The following is a 13,432-nucleotide window of genomic DNA, read 5'->3' as shown; positions in this document are numbered from 1 at the left end:
ACAGACAACCAACCTTTGTGGAGGGCATGTCGTCTAGCTGCCATGAAAGCCAGCGTTTTATATACAGGGGTAACCACAAAAGTTTTTTAAGTAAACAGTAAGAAATTATTTTAATTTTTCAGTAAAATTTCTGAAGTCAGAAAGGTGGCACCATGTGGCGTCCAAACATGATGCAATGATACGTTCCAAACAATTCCGCAGATTTCAAGGCGTGATTCATAAACAACATGAAGGGATATAAAACGTTGCACATTACTGTTGTTTTAGCCGGAGACAAGTTTTTAAAGGGGCTATGCTGGCAAAAAACAAGTGTGGTTAATTCGAAAGATTGTCTCATTAGAATCATATACTGACACCACTTTTAGTGCACACTTTGGTCAAATAAACTATATAATTAGGAAAAAAGGGAATGGCCATGCGAGACCCCCCAGCACATTTCCGCAAGAGGCATATGATGTCATATGCCGAGTAGTGCGATTGGCTGAGGCCGGCAAAAGCAAATGCAAATTAGGCATGGCTTATAAGCTTGCCATACGAGCTATTTGCACCTAAATGTAATGCATATTCACTTTACAGCAGTATGAATGGTTGGGTAAACAACGGAAGTTATGAAAATACATGTAACCATTCAAGTAGCGAAGCACACTGCTGTTGGTACTGCATCCACTATGCTTGTTTGAGCTGCACAGCAGTTTGTCGCTTTGGAGTCTTGCTCACCGTATGTACTACAGTCTTCCTACTTACTGACTTATTGACCGATTGGCGCAAGCGACGTCTTACGTGAGCCTCTTTGTCGAGCATACCTCATGTTTCACGAGACGGTTACTTTCTACCGCAACATAAACAAGCCACATGCAAATACGGCCAAAAACAAAGCAACGGTGGGCAACAGTCCACGGCAACAGTATGGAAGTGCCATCTGGAAGGACTGATGGTAAGCAAGGCCGCAGAGCCTAACCACGCACTGGAAGTTGGTTTCAATACCCGCCCCTGTGACTTCATCGCAGATGTCATGAAAACACATTTGGCGGGAGAATCAAAATATTAACCTAAATCGATTATATCATAATGAATGCGGCATCCTTTGCTGCTGGATAAGCGCTGGAGGCACTGTATAACACGAAATCCTTTGAATAAAACAAACTTCGTCTGCATGGCTTCTTTAAACACCTCTTTTATTCTCATGTGCAGTTAAAAGTATGTTGCAGCACGGCTCACTGTCATGGTTGCTAGCATTCCATTTGGAGGGACACGTACGGCCGGTAGATCTAAACATTCTGATTTCAAAAGTTTTAGTGCACTATTAAACAACAGTTTCCAACTAAGGTGGTGCAAGTGATGCCCTTTCATTTTGGACAAAGAAAATATACGCGACAAAAATCAGCTGTCTGTCCATTTCAGTAATTTCTCCTAACCAGTCTCTTTTCAACACCGGTCTAATTTATTGTAGCAGCAAGGCAGTTTCAAAATTTTAACTAAAATTGAAGTTTTAGATACGAGGCGAAAAATTTAGGCTAAGAATCAATTACTGTATCAAAGTACTCACACTAAAGGTTATTCAATTTAACGGGGAAAAAACTGCGAAATTTTCGTTCTGGTAACCCCCATTGCTGTGTTTCACTATATGTTCAAGTTTAAACCAAATTTTTCCGCACAAGAATAAAAAAAGCGGACATCTTTTTCTGCCCTATATGTAGGCAGTAGGAAAAAAGTATATTTCAACCATGGTTGAATAGGGAGGAGACGAAAAATGCCACTTTCTTATTGAGGTCTAAAAGCTTTCATACCGCCCCAAAAGACTGCGAGCATACATAGTCGTCTCCTTGCCTTTCTTCCTTTGATTCCCTGATTTTCCGAGACGGCCTGAACCTAAATAATGCTCCCAAGGCTACCCATTTTGTTGAGAAACACAGGAAGCAATCACATGCCCTTTCACTTCACTCAGATTCTAAGCTTCTGGCTGATAATCTGCCCTCTGCAGATCCTCTTCCAGTTGTTGTTCGGTACAAAAGTAGCATGTTCCTAATGTGTGTGCAATCCATCCCAGTTGGAAAGCGAGGATCCCCGTTGTCATGTAAATGGGAGTGAGCACAGCTTGACTTGTACAGCAGAGAGGCTGTTGCTTTCCTGTGTTGTGGCACCTTCACTAGCAGGTGAAGATTTATAGCAGGATAGCAGCAGCACGAAAAGCTGCTGAGGCTGTCTGTCTACCTGCTGGCAGTTTTAATGTTTTCCCATAGCAGTTGGGATAAGGTGCGTCGTCCTGTGATAACAAGATGACTTGCATTTAGCCAGGTACAGTACATAAATATTACACTATAAATACAGTAGCTGAGCGTCTTCTCACACTCCGAAAATTCGGACTCGCTGGACATTCCGGACTTTCCCAAGGAACCACCGGTTGTCCCATAGGAGTAATATATGAACAACGGATATTTTGGACAATGTAAAGGGGAAAAGTTCAATTTTCCTGACAAACATTTCCGTTACAGAGCCATGGTGTGACCCCAGGACAATGCCATTTTGAATCCCAAGCCACCTGGTTAGCTTCGGATTGGATGGGGACTAACTTGACTCCCGTCAGTGTTACAAACTTTGATCTTGGAGGCCATAATTTTGCATGTAGTCTGAGAGGAAGCAATCTACAATGCTGGAAACGGGTTGCATGTGGCCAGTTTTTTTTAGACGCCAGTTATTTTAGGCACCAGGTGATGATGACTGTATTAAACATCATCATCAGGTTCGTCCTGTGCTGCTCGTTGTTCTTTTACTTGATCGGTAGGCATTGTGATTGTGTTTACAATCAGAAATTTAAATTTACAGCAGGAATTTAAAGCAAAGAACCACTTGCATCTTGAATGTTGAAGTGCTCACACACCAGGGACAAAAGTAGAAAACAGAGACGACACGGTGCTAACTCCCAACTATTTGTTTATTGAAAAGAGACAGAAATATATACTTTGAAAATATCACGTGGTGCGTTCATCTCGCCAAAGATAAAACCATGAAGGTCAATTTTACAGGGGTTAAATACCGGTGTCCACGCGTCAATTGAACGGTGAAGGATTAAAAACAGCAACACCATAACATATCAAGAAACCGCTACGATTGCAACGAGTTGCACAGATAAATGTATTCTTTGCCTGTTATAAAAATTGACGGGGCAGTAACACATCTATCTCCAGCCTTCTAATGTGAAATGCTTCAATCAGCTCTCGAGTGGTTTTATCTGGATGTGGAGAGAGAACTGTGGTATATCACTGAAGATGGGCGAACACCCATGCGTGGTGCAGTGTTCCCATAGTTCTGTGCCCTGCTTTGATTTTTCACCGTTTTTATGTTTTTGCAGACGTATGTTTAAACATAGTCCAGTTTGTCCTACACAAATGTGGCCACACGTCATCGGTATCAGATACACAACACACGTTGCACACCGCACAAAGAGGGAAGTATGTTTCACTTGGCACGCTTATTTTATTGACGGCTTCTCACTAAGAGATAACATCCTGTCTATTTTGCCACATAACTTGGTTAGTTCGTTTGGGGCTGAAAAAATAGACAGGGTGTTATCTCCCAGTGAGAAGCCGTCCAGAAAACAAGCATGCCAAGTGAAACATACTTCTTCCTTTGTGCGGTGTGTAACGTGTGTGGTGTATCTGATACCGATGACATGTGGCCACATTTATGTAGGACAAACTGGACGATGTATAAACACACTTCTGCAAGAACATAAAAACCGTGAAAAATCAAAGCAGGGCACCGAACTATGGGAACACTGCACCACGCATGGGTGTTCGCCCATCTTCAGTGATATACCACATTCTGTCTCGGCACCCAGATAAAACCACTCAAGAGCTGATTGAAGCATTTCCCATTAGAAGGTCCAGAGATAGATGTGTTACTGCCCCGTCAATTTTTATCACAGACAAAGAATACGTTTATCTGAGCAACTCCTTGCGATCGTAGAGGTTTCTTGATATGTTATGGTGTTGCTGTTTTTAATCCTTCACCCTTCGATTGTCGCGTGTACACCAGTATTTAACCCCTGTAAAATTGACCTTCTTGGTTTTATCTTGGGCCAGATGAACGCAACACGTGAGATGTTGAAAGTATATATTTCTGTCTCTTTTCAATAAACAAATAGTTGCGAGTTAGCGCCCTGTCGTCTGTTTTCTACTTTTGTCCCAGGTGTGTGAGTGCTTCAACCTTCAAGATGAACTACCAACTAGCCCAATTGCCCATTCTACTAAACCACCTGCAGCTTCTTCACAACTATTTAGGTGAAAAAAGGTACTTTTCCAAGTCCTTGATTTTTTAGACGGTTCTTTTATTGGGACTATTTTTCTTTCCTCTCCAGTTTCGAAAAATCCGTCGGCTATGTAAACTGAATCCCGCTACTCTTTCTACTCGTAGGATAGAAAGATTCCACAGCGGCACATTTTTTGGTTAGTATGTCCTTTAAGTTTCCTTTGTATTTGAGATAACAATGCTACACAAGGGTATTTGTTAGATGTCAAACATTTGCCCTTATTTGACGTTAATTCAAATTGGAACGTAACCTTTCCTATTAATGACCAAGCAGCTCTCCAGTCCACTCTAAACAATATATATGTCTAAGGTGCCACCAATGGCGGATGAAACTAAACTTGGATAAATCAGTTCTGCTCCGTGTCACTAACGAAAAAAAAGCCAGTACTAACTGAATACATGCTCCCTAACCAACCTTTTCATGAAGTTAAGGAATACAAGTATCTTGATGTCACTCTAACAAATAATTTAAGTTGGAATTCCCACATTAAACAAGCCTCTTCCGCAGCTTGCCACAAATTATGCATGCTAAGACACAAACTTAAGGATGCTCCTACAAACGTGAAACACTTAGCTTACCAATCCTTGATGCTCCCGAAATTAGAATATGCATGCGTTGCCTGGGATCCTTATACTAAAACTAACATTGATGCATTAGAAAAAATTCAGTGGAGGGCAGTTCGTTTCATTTATTCTCTCTATAAGCCTGGTAGTTCTGTCACTAATGTTATGCTTTCAAATGGTATCCCATCTTTGCAGTCAAGACGCAGATTCTTGCGCCTAAAACTTTTGCACCTCCTTTCAAACTGCAAGCTTGCAAGCTTGCTCTGAACCCTGATCCCTACCTCACACCAATAAAAACTTGTCAGACCCGGCTTCACACGCACTTTCTTTAACACCATATTTTGCTCGTACTAACTTGTTCAACTTTTCTTTTTTCCCTCATACAATTGAAAAGTGCAACGCTTTGCTTGCAAGCAGTTTACACTCTCCTGAGCTTATTTACGCTGAAATTTGGAATTGCTGGAACTGTTCCGCGTTTCCCTCCCCACTCTTACCTTTAATTTATTTTGTATAAAAATGTCCCGCTTTCCACTTTCTATTTTCTTCATTCTTTTGTTGATGTTGTATTGAAATGTTGTGCATAATAACTGTATTATCTTGCCCCTCCTGCTTTGGCCTCTGGCCAGCAGTATTTGTAAATAAATAAATAACACCAAAAACCAAAATTTATTCATTTGTCTATCGTTTAGAAAAACTGCAAAATTTTCATTCCAGTTTTCAATGTGACAGTAACTCTCAATGTTGTTTCGCTATAAGTTCAGGTTTAAACCAAATTTTCCTGCACATGCAATGTGCCAATGCATTGTCTACAGATATCTCCAGTTTAACCGTCATTGATGTGTATTCTAACATTTTTACTCCAACCTTTCTGAGTCATTTATTTTACGTTGCACCTGGTACACTATAAAAATAGCCTGGGCCTGCGTCTCCACGGAAATGCACGCAAACAATACTGCCTTATTACCTGTTTATTAATAATTTGTGAAGCTAACTGGTAGGACTGATTGAACATTCCACCTTTAAAATGCACATATAGCAGTTCATGGGACAGAAGGAAGAACATTGACCTTTCCCCCAGCTACCTTTCATGAGATGAAATAGCAACCTAAACGTCTCATCTGACAAAGCACCCACACCAACAGTAAAGCACAGCCAGTTTTTAGAAAGCACTGCACTGGTAAGTAGTATGCTATTTCTTTATTGAGAAGAGAACAGACTAACACTGTGATTTAAACACACCAAGGCTACGAGAAGTTGCAGACATCTACAACCAAATTTTATGAATGAGAAAAACTTTACTGAACACTGTAAAACGGGCATGGTCATTTTTGGATTTTTATACTTAAAAATGCAGCCTTTCCAATCAAATCACGCAAACTAAGCCAGAATATTGCTGAGGTGTTTGCTGGCAGACCCCTTATCATACAGCACATATTAGGAGCAGCACACTTGGTGTAGTTTAAAATTACCAGGGGCAAAAATTTTGATGCCTCCCGGTAGTGTTATGCAGTGACCAAAAAATTGCAGAAAAACTGGGTTGCAAGGAATCAGATCAGAATTTTTTTTAACCGCGTTGGCTGCTAATACAACGCTGATGCAAATAATAAGACTGTCTGCTAACCTGAAAAATCCTCTTCTGTCTGGGAGCTTGCACTCTTGAGCAACAGAAGAAGGGCACACTGTGTACCTAAAAAGAAAATTTATTCGCATTATTAAAGGGACAGTGAAGTGATTTGTAAAAATTGCGGCATTACTAGCGCAAATTGTAGTGCGGAGCCCATAGGCCATGTTTCGACCATTCTGAGCGCGTTTACGCAAATTTATTCAGTAAAAAAATCAATTCGAAAACGCCGTCCTCCTTTTTGCATCCTCGCCCATTTTCTGCGGTGTTTTCGTGCTACGTCAGGAGGAGATGACTGGGTTTGACTGAGCTACTGCATGGCTCGCCGACCTTCTGGCAGAGTCAGTCGGCCCAGCGTTTAGTCCGCCGGCCACCGACGGTACAGTACACTGTACCGACGGGTCGTCGCAATTCACTCGCTCAGTTGAAACGAAGCCATGACTTGTGAATGGAAGAATGTGCCGTTGTTTACTTTGTTATGTTTGCACAATGCATCTAGCTCAAAGTCAGGGTCGCTCCATACAAGCGCTGCACAAGCACACATGTGTTGCTTCGCTGACTGGTACGCTAGTAGGAAAATCTCAGGCCACTTGAAGGCGGGAGAAGAGTCACCGAAGTCAATATAGGTACTAAGAAAATAAAATCAACTGAAACTTTTGCCGTAAAGTGTAAAACTAGGGAGCAGTAAGCACATTTTGTGGTAGGAGAACAAGCACAGCGGTCAGCAGCACGACCACACATCTGCGAACGCTTTTCCGTCTAAGAAATGCAATTGCTAGACGTGACATATTGTGGAAATTTAGGGGACGCTTACTGCACTAGCACTATACAAAAAATAGTCACCCAAGCTGCTTGAAATGCTAAAACTAAATAAAAGTGTAAACTGGTTATACATTATGTACATCATATTTCCAATGCTGGCGGCGCTGGCCCATGGCCGAGTGGTCTAGAGCAGTAGGTATGTTATTTTGCAAGTCACAAGTTCGAATCCCTGTGGGTACATTTCCTTTTTTTTTGTTTTTGTAAGTTGACTTTTTCGTTTTCGGCCGATGTTTTCTATACTGAGTTCACCTTCTGTTTGGGCCGTAACGTTCACTGCCCCCCGAACTAGTTCACAGAACCCACGCAGGCTGACAATGACGTGCTAGCGAGTTCTCGTTGGCGTGCTGTTGCCATAAGGACCGACTGCTTGTGTGCAGTGGGCACAGGCCAGATTCAACAGACCCTTCGCCTGGTGAAAACACGCTTTTTACGATACAGGCATGAATGAGGCAAGCTCCAAATATGGGGGAAAAGCGCATGGCATTTGAGCGTCTACGGTGACGCAGGGGGCGTTCATCCACTCCGTAGGCCTCGGCTAGTGATTGCTACGATTCCAAGCCGTCCTGAGAGGCTTATCTTAGGCATTTTACAGCCAACAACATGACAAGCGCGGTACAACGATTACTAAGATATCGAGAATGCCCATCCAACGATGCGTCAGATGTCAAGCATGTTTTACAGAACCGAAACTTTGTTTCAATGCTACCCTTGGACATCGCCTAATCAAGGTGCATCTCCTTCCGTTGTCACAGCCTTTAGTTGGTGCGGCCGCCACAGATCGCACAGGGTAGTTTTTCTTCTTTCGCACTTTATAAAATAATTACCGACTTATCAATTGGATAAACAATGAAAACTGTGTTAATTTGAGCCAGTCTATTCAGTGCAAGCAAAACAGGGAGCTTGACAAATTCTCTTCAGTGTCCCTGCAAGTGTTTGGATGGGCAGTTTGATAGAACAGGCACCATACTTATGGCACTAGTGGGAATCGTCGCCTGTATTTCTTGGCTGCAGGATACACCGCATCCATGAACTGCATCCGTGGACATTGCCATGACGCAGCCCTCGTGCATCATGATGTTGCGTGGGGGTGGCTGGTGTCGGTGTAGTGGTGCCTCCTGGAAGCGAAAAACACAACCACCAGTGATAATTTAAACAACCACACGACAATCACACAAGTCAATAACCAGTTTTACTTTCAAACTAAAACAGCATGCAGGTTTATCCCATGGGCTTGGCATTCTGGAAACACATCAGTGGTTAGGTTTAGTTTTTTATGAAAAACAACTCAACTATGCATGCATTGATCCATCTCTTTACTGCTAGATAGTACTGAAGGATAAATGTGCTCCTGCTCTACGATTTTTGGAGGCATGAGTCCCAATGCTTTTTTGTAAATCCGGCATGGACATGTGAAGCTGTGTCCCACTTAGTAAAACTGGAGTGTCCGAGTAATGCAAATGCAGAGTTAAAAACACACAGGTTTTTGTGAAATGCATTATTTAACTTTTCATCCCAGTTTAAAGAGACTACATACGTGGCCAGGTATAAAAACCGAGTTTCAAATGTCTTAACAGTTGCAGTTAACATAGCATGTGAAGTGCGTACACACACAACTTGCAGTACCAAGTATGCTTACAAACAAGGTCCTTGAACCTTTCAGAGTGACAGTAATACCCCTACACAAACAACACAATTATAAGTGATAAATTCTGCCCATTTTCTTTCTCAGTGACCATTAGTGTGACCTCTGTTCATAAACTGAAAAAGTGCGTTGGTGCGGGCTTGTTGGTACATAACTGAATATAGAAAAACTGCGCTAGAACGGGAAAAAAGAACGTCTCGCCTGGTGTAGTCTATGACATTCCGTTGTCCTGTGGTAAATCATACATGGGCCAAACAGGGCGGTGTCTGAACGATAGGCTGCGAGAACACGTGAACACAGTGAAAAATAAAACTGGCAGTAATTTGGCTCTTCACTGTGCGGAATGTGCGGATCGTAAATGTACCCCTCTTTTCGAGCAGACACATGTGCTAGGAAAGTATAAAGGAAAAAGTGCTAGAGAAATCTACGAAGCACATGTCATCCACAAGCAGGGGGTTTCATCTGTCAGTAAGGCATCCATTGAATTGTTGGAAAAAGAACTTAGTTATCTTGATCACTGAATGTTATTTTCGCACATGCGCCTTGTGTATTCGTTGAATGTTCATCTCCCTCTCTTTCTTTTCGTGTTTTCCGAGGGTATATATTCCGCCACGGCGAAATAAAACTCGTTGTTGTTAGTCAGCGCCCAGTCTTGTCATGTTCTTTTGTCCCGTTTTAGCGCTGTTTTTCTATACTCTGTTCATAGGCGTGGCGCATGAACAACTGCATTTAGTATGTGGTGATTCCAGTGTGCCAGTAACTTTCAATCTGATGAGTGAAGCTTAAGCATATCAAACGGTGATGTGGTGAAACTTGATTGTAGGGTTTAACGCGCCGACGCAGTGCAGGCGATGAAGCGCACCGTAGCGCAGGGCTCCGGATTAATTTTGACCACCTGGGGATCTTTAACGTGCGCTGAAATCTCGTACACATGGGCGTTTTTGCTTTTCGCCTCCATCAGAAAAGCGGCCGCTGCAGTTGGGAATCGATGATGTGGTGAAAATTCTTGCACCTTTTTTTTGTGTTCACCCAAAACACATGCATTTCCGAACCAAGTTAATCCCGTAAACAGACCAGCAGGAGATAAAAAGCCAGATCAGCCTTTGTGTAATCCCTAAAAAATTAGTGGGAACTGATTAGTGGTAAACGATGGGAATTTATGCGCCAAACACAGCATGAAGTGCAACCACATTGGTTGCACTTCATGGACATTATAAAAAAAGACTGCAATTTGTTCACCCTTCGCTGCATCAAACACTGCATCTTCAGAAAAAAAAGGCTCTATATTTAAATTTCTTCACCACCCAGACTCTAATCTTGCAGCTCATAGCCACTGACAAGTGGCCTGCTTGTTCAGCACCGGCCGCACGCAGGTACCAGGTGATGCCCTGCTGCGTGATGATGCAATGCGGGAAATGGGCTCTGTGCTTCCCTTGCACCCACAACAGGATGCATGCTGTTTCTGTGTGACGCCGTTGAGACGCTCTCACAGTACACTTCTACAAAACAGTGCAAAATAATGACGGCGACAAACACAATGATTGACACGACACAAAGCGCTACCCGACGGAAAGCTACACAAAATGTATTAAGGTTCTGCACTTTTTTAATTGTTTTACGAATACCACAATCGGGTCGGTCAGTGCTTCCTGAAACAAAAATTTTAAGATGATGGTAAAGAAAACAGCGCTTCGTGTGATGCGTCTAATTATGTTTGTCCCTGTCATAATCTTGCACTTTCTCAGAGGAGTATGCTGCATTAACTCACTCAAGCTACCACACTGCAGCAGTAGCTCATGACCTATGCTCCTCTACGTGCGATCGCCATTCAAATTGGTCCTGCCTGGACATGTTTACCAAGCACATTCCTGCTGCGTTTGACGTACAATGCCTCATTCACACAGCCAAAGACCACTCCGCCTTCATTTCACCATCGGTGTTGTATTATTATGCAGAAAATGCTGAAGGACCTCGGTAGGGCAAGTGTGCATGTATCAAGAACAAGATAACCGCCTAGTGGTCGGTGGCGGAGTAAGCAATTCAGGGGAAAGAATATGCGATCACAGTTCGAAAGCTCGAGTTTTTTTTTTTTTGAAATGTGCGCTGAACTTGTGTCCAGAAGCGGGCAAAATTTCCAAGCTTTCTGCCTTACATCAGAACCACCTGCCGCCGCAGTGGCCCAGCGGCCACGGCGTTGTGTTGCTGAGCCCAAGGACGGGGGTTCGATCCCGCCCGCGGTGGCCGTTTTTCTGATTGAGACGAAAACCCAAAACGCCCGCGTGTCGAGATTTCGGCGTAAAAGGTCCCCAGGTGGTCAACATGAGCCCTCCACTACGGCGCGCCTTACAGCACAGATACAGCATCGGTCGTAAAAACCCCCGCATTTGATAATCAGAGTCAAAACTGCCACTGGCCACACGAAACGCACTGCGATGATCTGCTATTGGCTACGTAATCCAAGCGTTTTTGCTCGTATCAGTAGCATACACAGTTACGACTTCATTCTTGCGAAGCTTTTGCGGCGGTACTAGCCGACACCTCCACGAGCGCTGAACAGCTTAACGTCTCAAGCGAGCTTCAAACAACTGTAGCAGGCCTTACGACCATATGTATCGCGAAATTACCGTAAAAGGGCTCTCCAGAGAAGAGCGCGATAGTTTTTTTTTTTTTTTTTTTGTAGTAATAGGCGCCGTCGCCCCTCAACATACGCCAAGGCCGCAAGCAGCGCTAGACTACGAACTCTGCTGAACCCGTGGAGCCGACAACGCAGACCGCAAGGCCAGAGGCACGACAATCACGACCAACGAAGGCACACTCACTTCAGCAGCAGCAGCAGCCGCGAGGCGCAAGAAGGTTAGCGGCAGCAGCAGCGCACGGCATCACCGGGCGTCTTGGCAGGCATACACAACGTTCCTTTGTGCGTGTTTCGGCACAGACCTGAGCCGCTTTTCTGAACTGCGCACTCCACGCAGCCACAGAACAACGCAGCTGAGTTGGCCTGCTGATTCTCAAGATTGCAATAGCGCACGCAGAAGCGCTACACACAGTAGATATACGAAGTGCGAGCACGAAAACTCATAATACACGGACTAGTTTAAAACTTAAGTGAACAGAGGCGCCGGAGGGTGTAATGCTTTGCTGTGGAGTGCCGTGAGTGGTGTGCGGCGCTGCAGGCGTACGTTATACTATATAGGCTCCGTGCGCTGGTATGGTGGCGACACAAGCGCCTGAACAACCAGCGCCATCTACGGCCACTGCAGGCATTTACCGGATGTTGTGGTCGCCGCTTGCGCCCTTCCCCGTACGCCCGTGCTACGCTCCGATGGCTGATTGCTCAAACCAGCGCGCTCGTTTTAACGCTTTTAGAGAGCTAGCTGGGAGATATTGGCTCGTTTTCTTTTTTGTCTCAGAAAACCTCCAAACGCGGTCGCGAGCTACACGCCGCAAACGATGTTTACTGCGTCCGGGAGGAGCTAGCGAACGCAACGGCCCCGTCCGATGTTTCCCGCAGTGGCGTTGGGCACATAACAGGCGCGACCCTGGGCTGCGACTTCTACTTAAAGGCGGGTACAGTGAATGGTTATGAGCTCTGTGGTAAACACGCGGGTCACGCATCTCTGCACTTTATTATGAGTTCAGTGAGTCTAAGCGAGGTACGCGAGAAGCTGCACGCGCAAGGCCGGGTGCCACGGCTCGCGTAAACATGCTGATGCAGTTGCTATGTTCGTCAACTCATAACGGTGAGCACCAGGCAGCTATTGCCAAATTTTAGCGCCGGTATCAACGCCGGTGTTCCAGCTATGTCCGAATTAGCGAAATATTAGTCATATGGAGTTGGCCGCGATATCTGCGTCAAAGCAGCGGCCGAGGCCGCACGGGCAGAAGCTCTGCGCGTACACCTAGGAAAGGGTAAGCAGCGATGAGCACCATAATACAGAAGAGGAATAAACGATACAGATTGCTAAAGCATAAGCAACACGTAATGCTAAAATGCCGGGGAGGCATAAGCTCAGCGACAAAAAAAAAAATAAAACGACCGACACCGTCACTCCTTCAAGATGATTGACGAACATATTAATGGCCCGTTCGTTTAGCTGCGGTGGTTGCCTGTGGGATCACAGCAGTTTTGTGTCGACCGTTACGCTGCGTCATATTCTGTAGCACTCAGGTAAGATTGCTGGGGTGTATGCCGGCGCACTGAATTGTTCCCGATGAAGCTCGCGTTGCCTATGCAAGTTTCGCCGGCTGTCGCAGGTCCCCTGCGAAGCTGATAACGGGCGTGCTCAGAAACAAGATCCCCGAGCATAAACCACATTCACACAAAACAGCAAAACGAACGCTTATGGCCAGAAGTCGATCGGCGTTGTTTACATTGCTCGTCGCACTGCGCGGGTTCATCGCTATCGCCTTTCCGCTTCATTTCAAGGGAACCGAGATAAACTATTTTTCGTCAGCCTCCTCGCGACCTTTTTAAA

At 44.4% G+C, this 13,432-nt stretch overlaps 2 protein-coding genes across 6 annotated transcripts in view; one reads left to right on the top strand and one right to left on the bottom strand.

Moving 5' to 3' along the window:
- LOC144158304 (uncharacterized) overlaps nt 1-12,096 on the bottom strand; it is a 63,336-nt gene extending 51,240 nt beyond the window's left edge. Inside the window, exons 1-3 of one of the 5 annotated variants that reach the window (XR_013320009.1) lie at nt 11,777-12,067; nt 8,283-8,430; nt 6,494-6,559 (exon numbers count right to left, since the gene is read on the bottom strand). Coding sequence is in view for 3 of the 5 variants with exons in the window: in XM_077689116.1 (XP_077545242.1) it covers nt 6,494-6,559; nt 8,283-8,388 (172 nt within the window). In the remaining 2 variants the exon portion in view is untranslated. Of the gene's footprint in view, nt 1-6,493; nt 6,560-8,282; nt 8,431-11,776 lie in introns of all 5 variants that reach the window. The other 4 variants (XM_077689118.1, XM_077689116.1, XM_077689117.1 and 1 more) reach the window with 4 other exon arrangements.
- LOC144158302 (uncharacterized) overlaps nt 1-13,432 on the top strand; it is a 141,664-nt gene that overhangs the window by 96,288 nt on the left and 31,944 nt on the right. The window lies entirely within an intron of this gene.

The sequence above is a fragment of the Haemaphysalis longicornis genome, unplaced genomic scaffold, assembly GCF_048455015.1.
Source record: "Haemaphysalis longicornis isolate Haplotype H1 unplaced genomic scaffold, Haemaphysalis longicornis Haplotype H1 scaffold_10, whole genome shotgun sequence".
NCBI classification, from domain to species: domain Eukaryota; kingdom Metazoa; phylum Arthropoda; class Arachnida; order Ixodida; family Ixodidae; genus Haemaphysalis; species Haemaphysalis longicornis.
The sequence above is the reverse complement of the archived record's forward strand: the minus strand, read 5'-3'. Positions and strand labels throughout refer to the sequence as shown.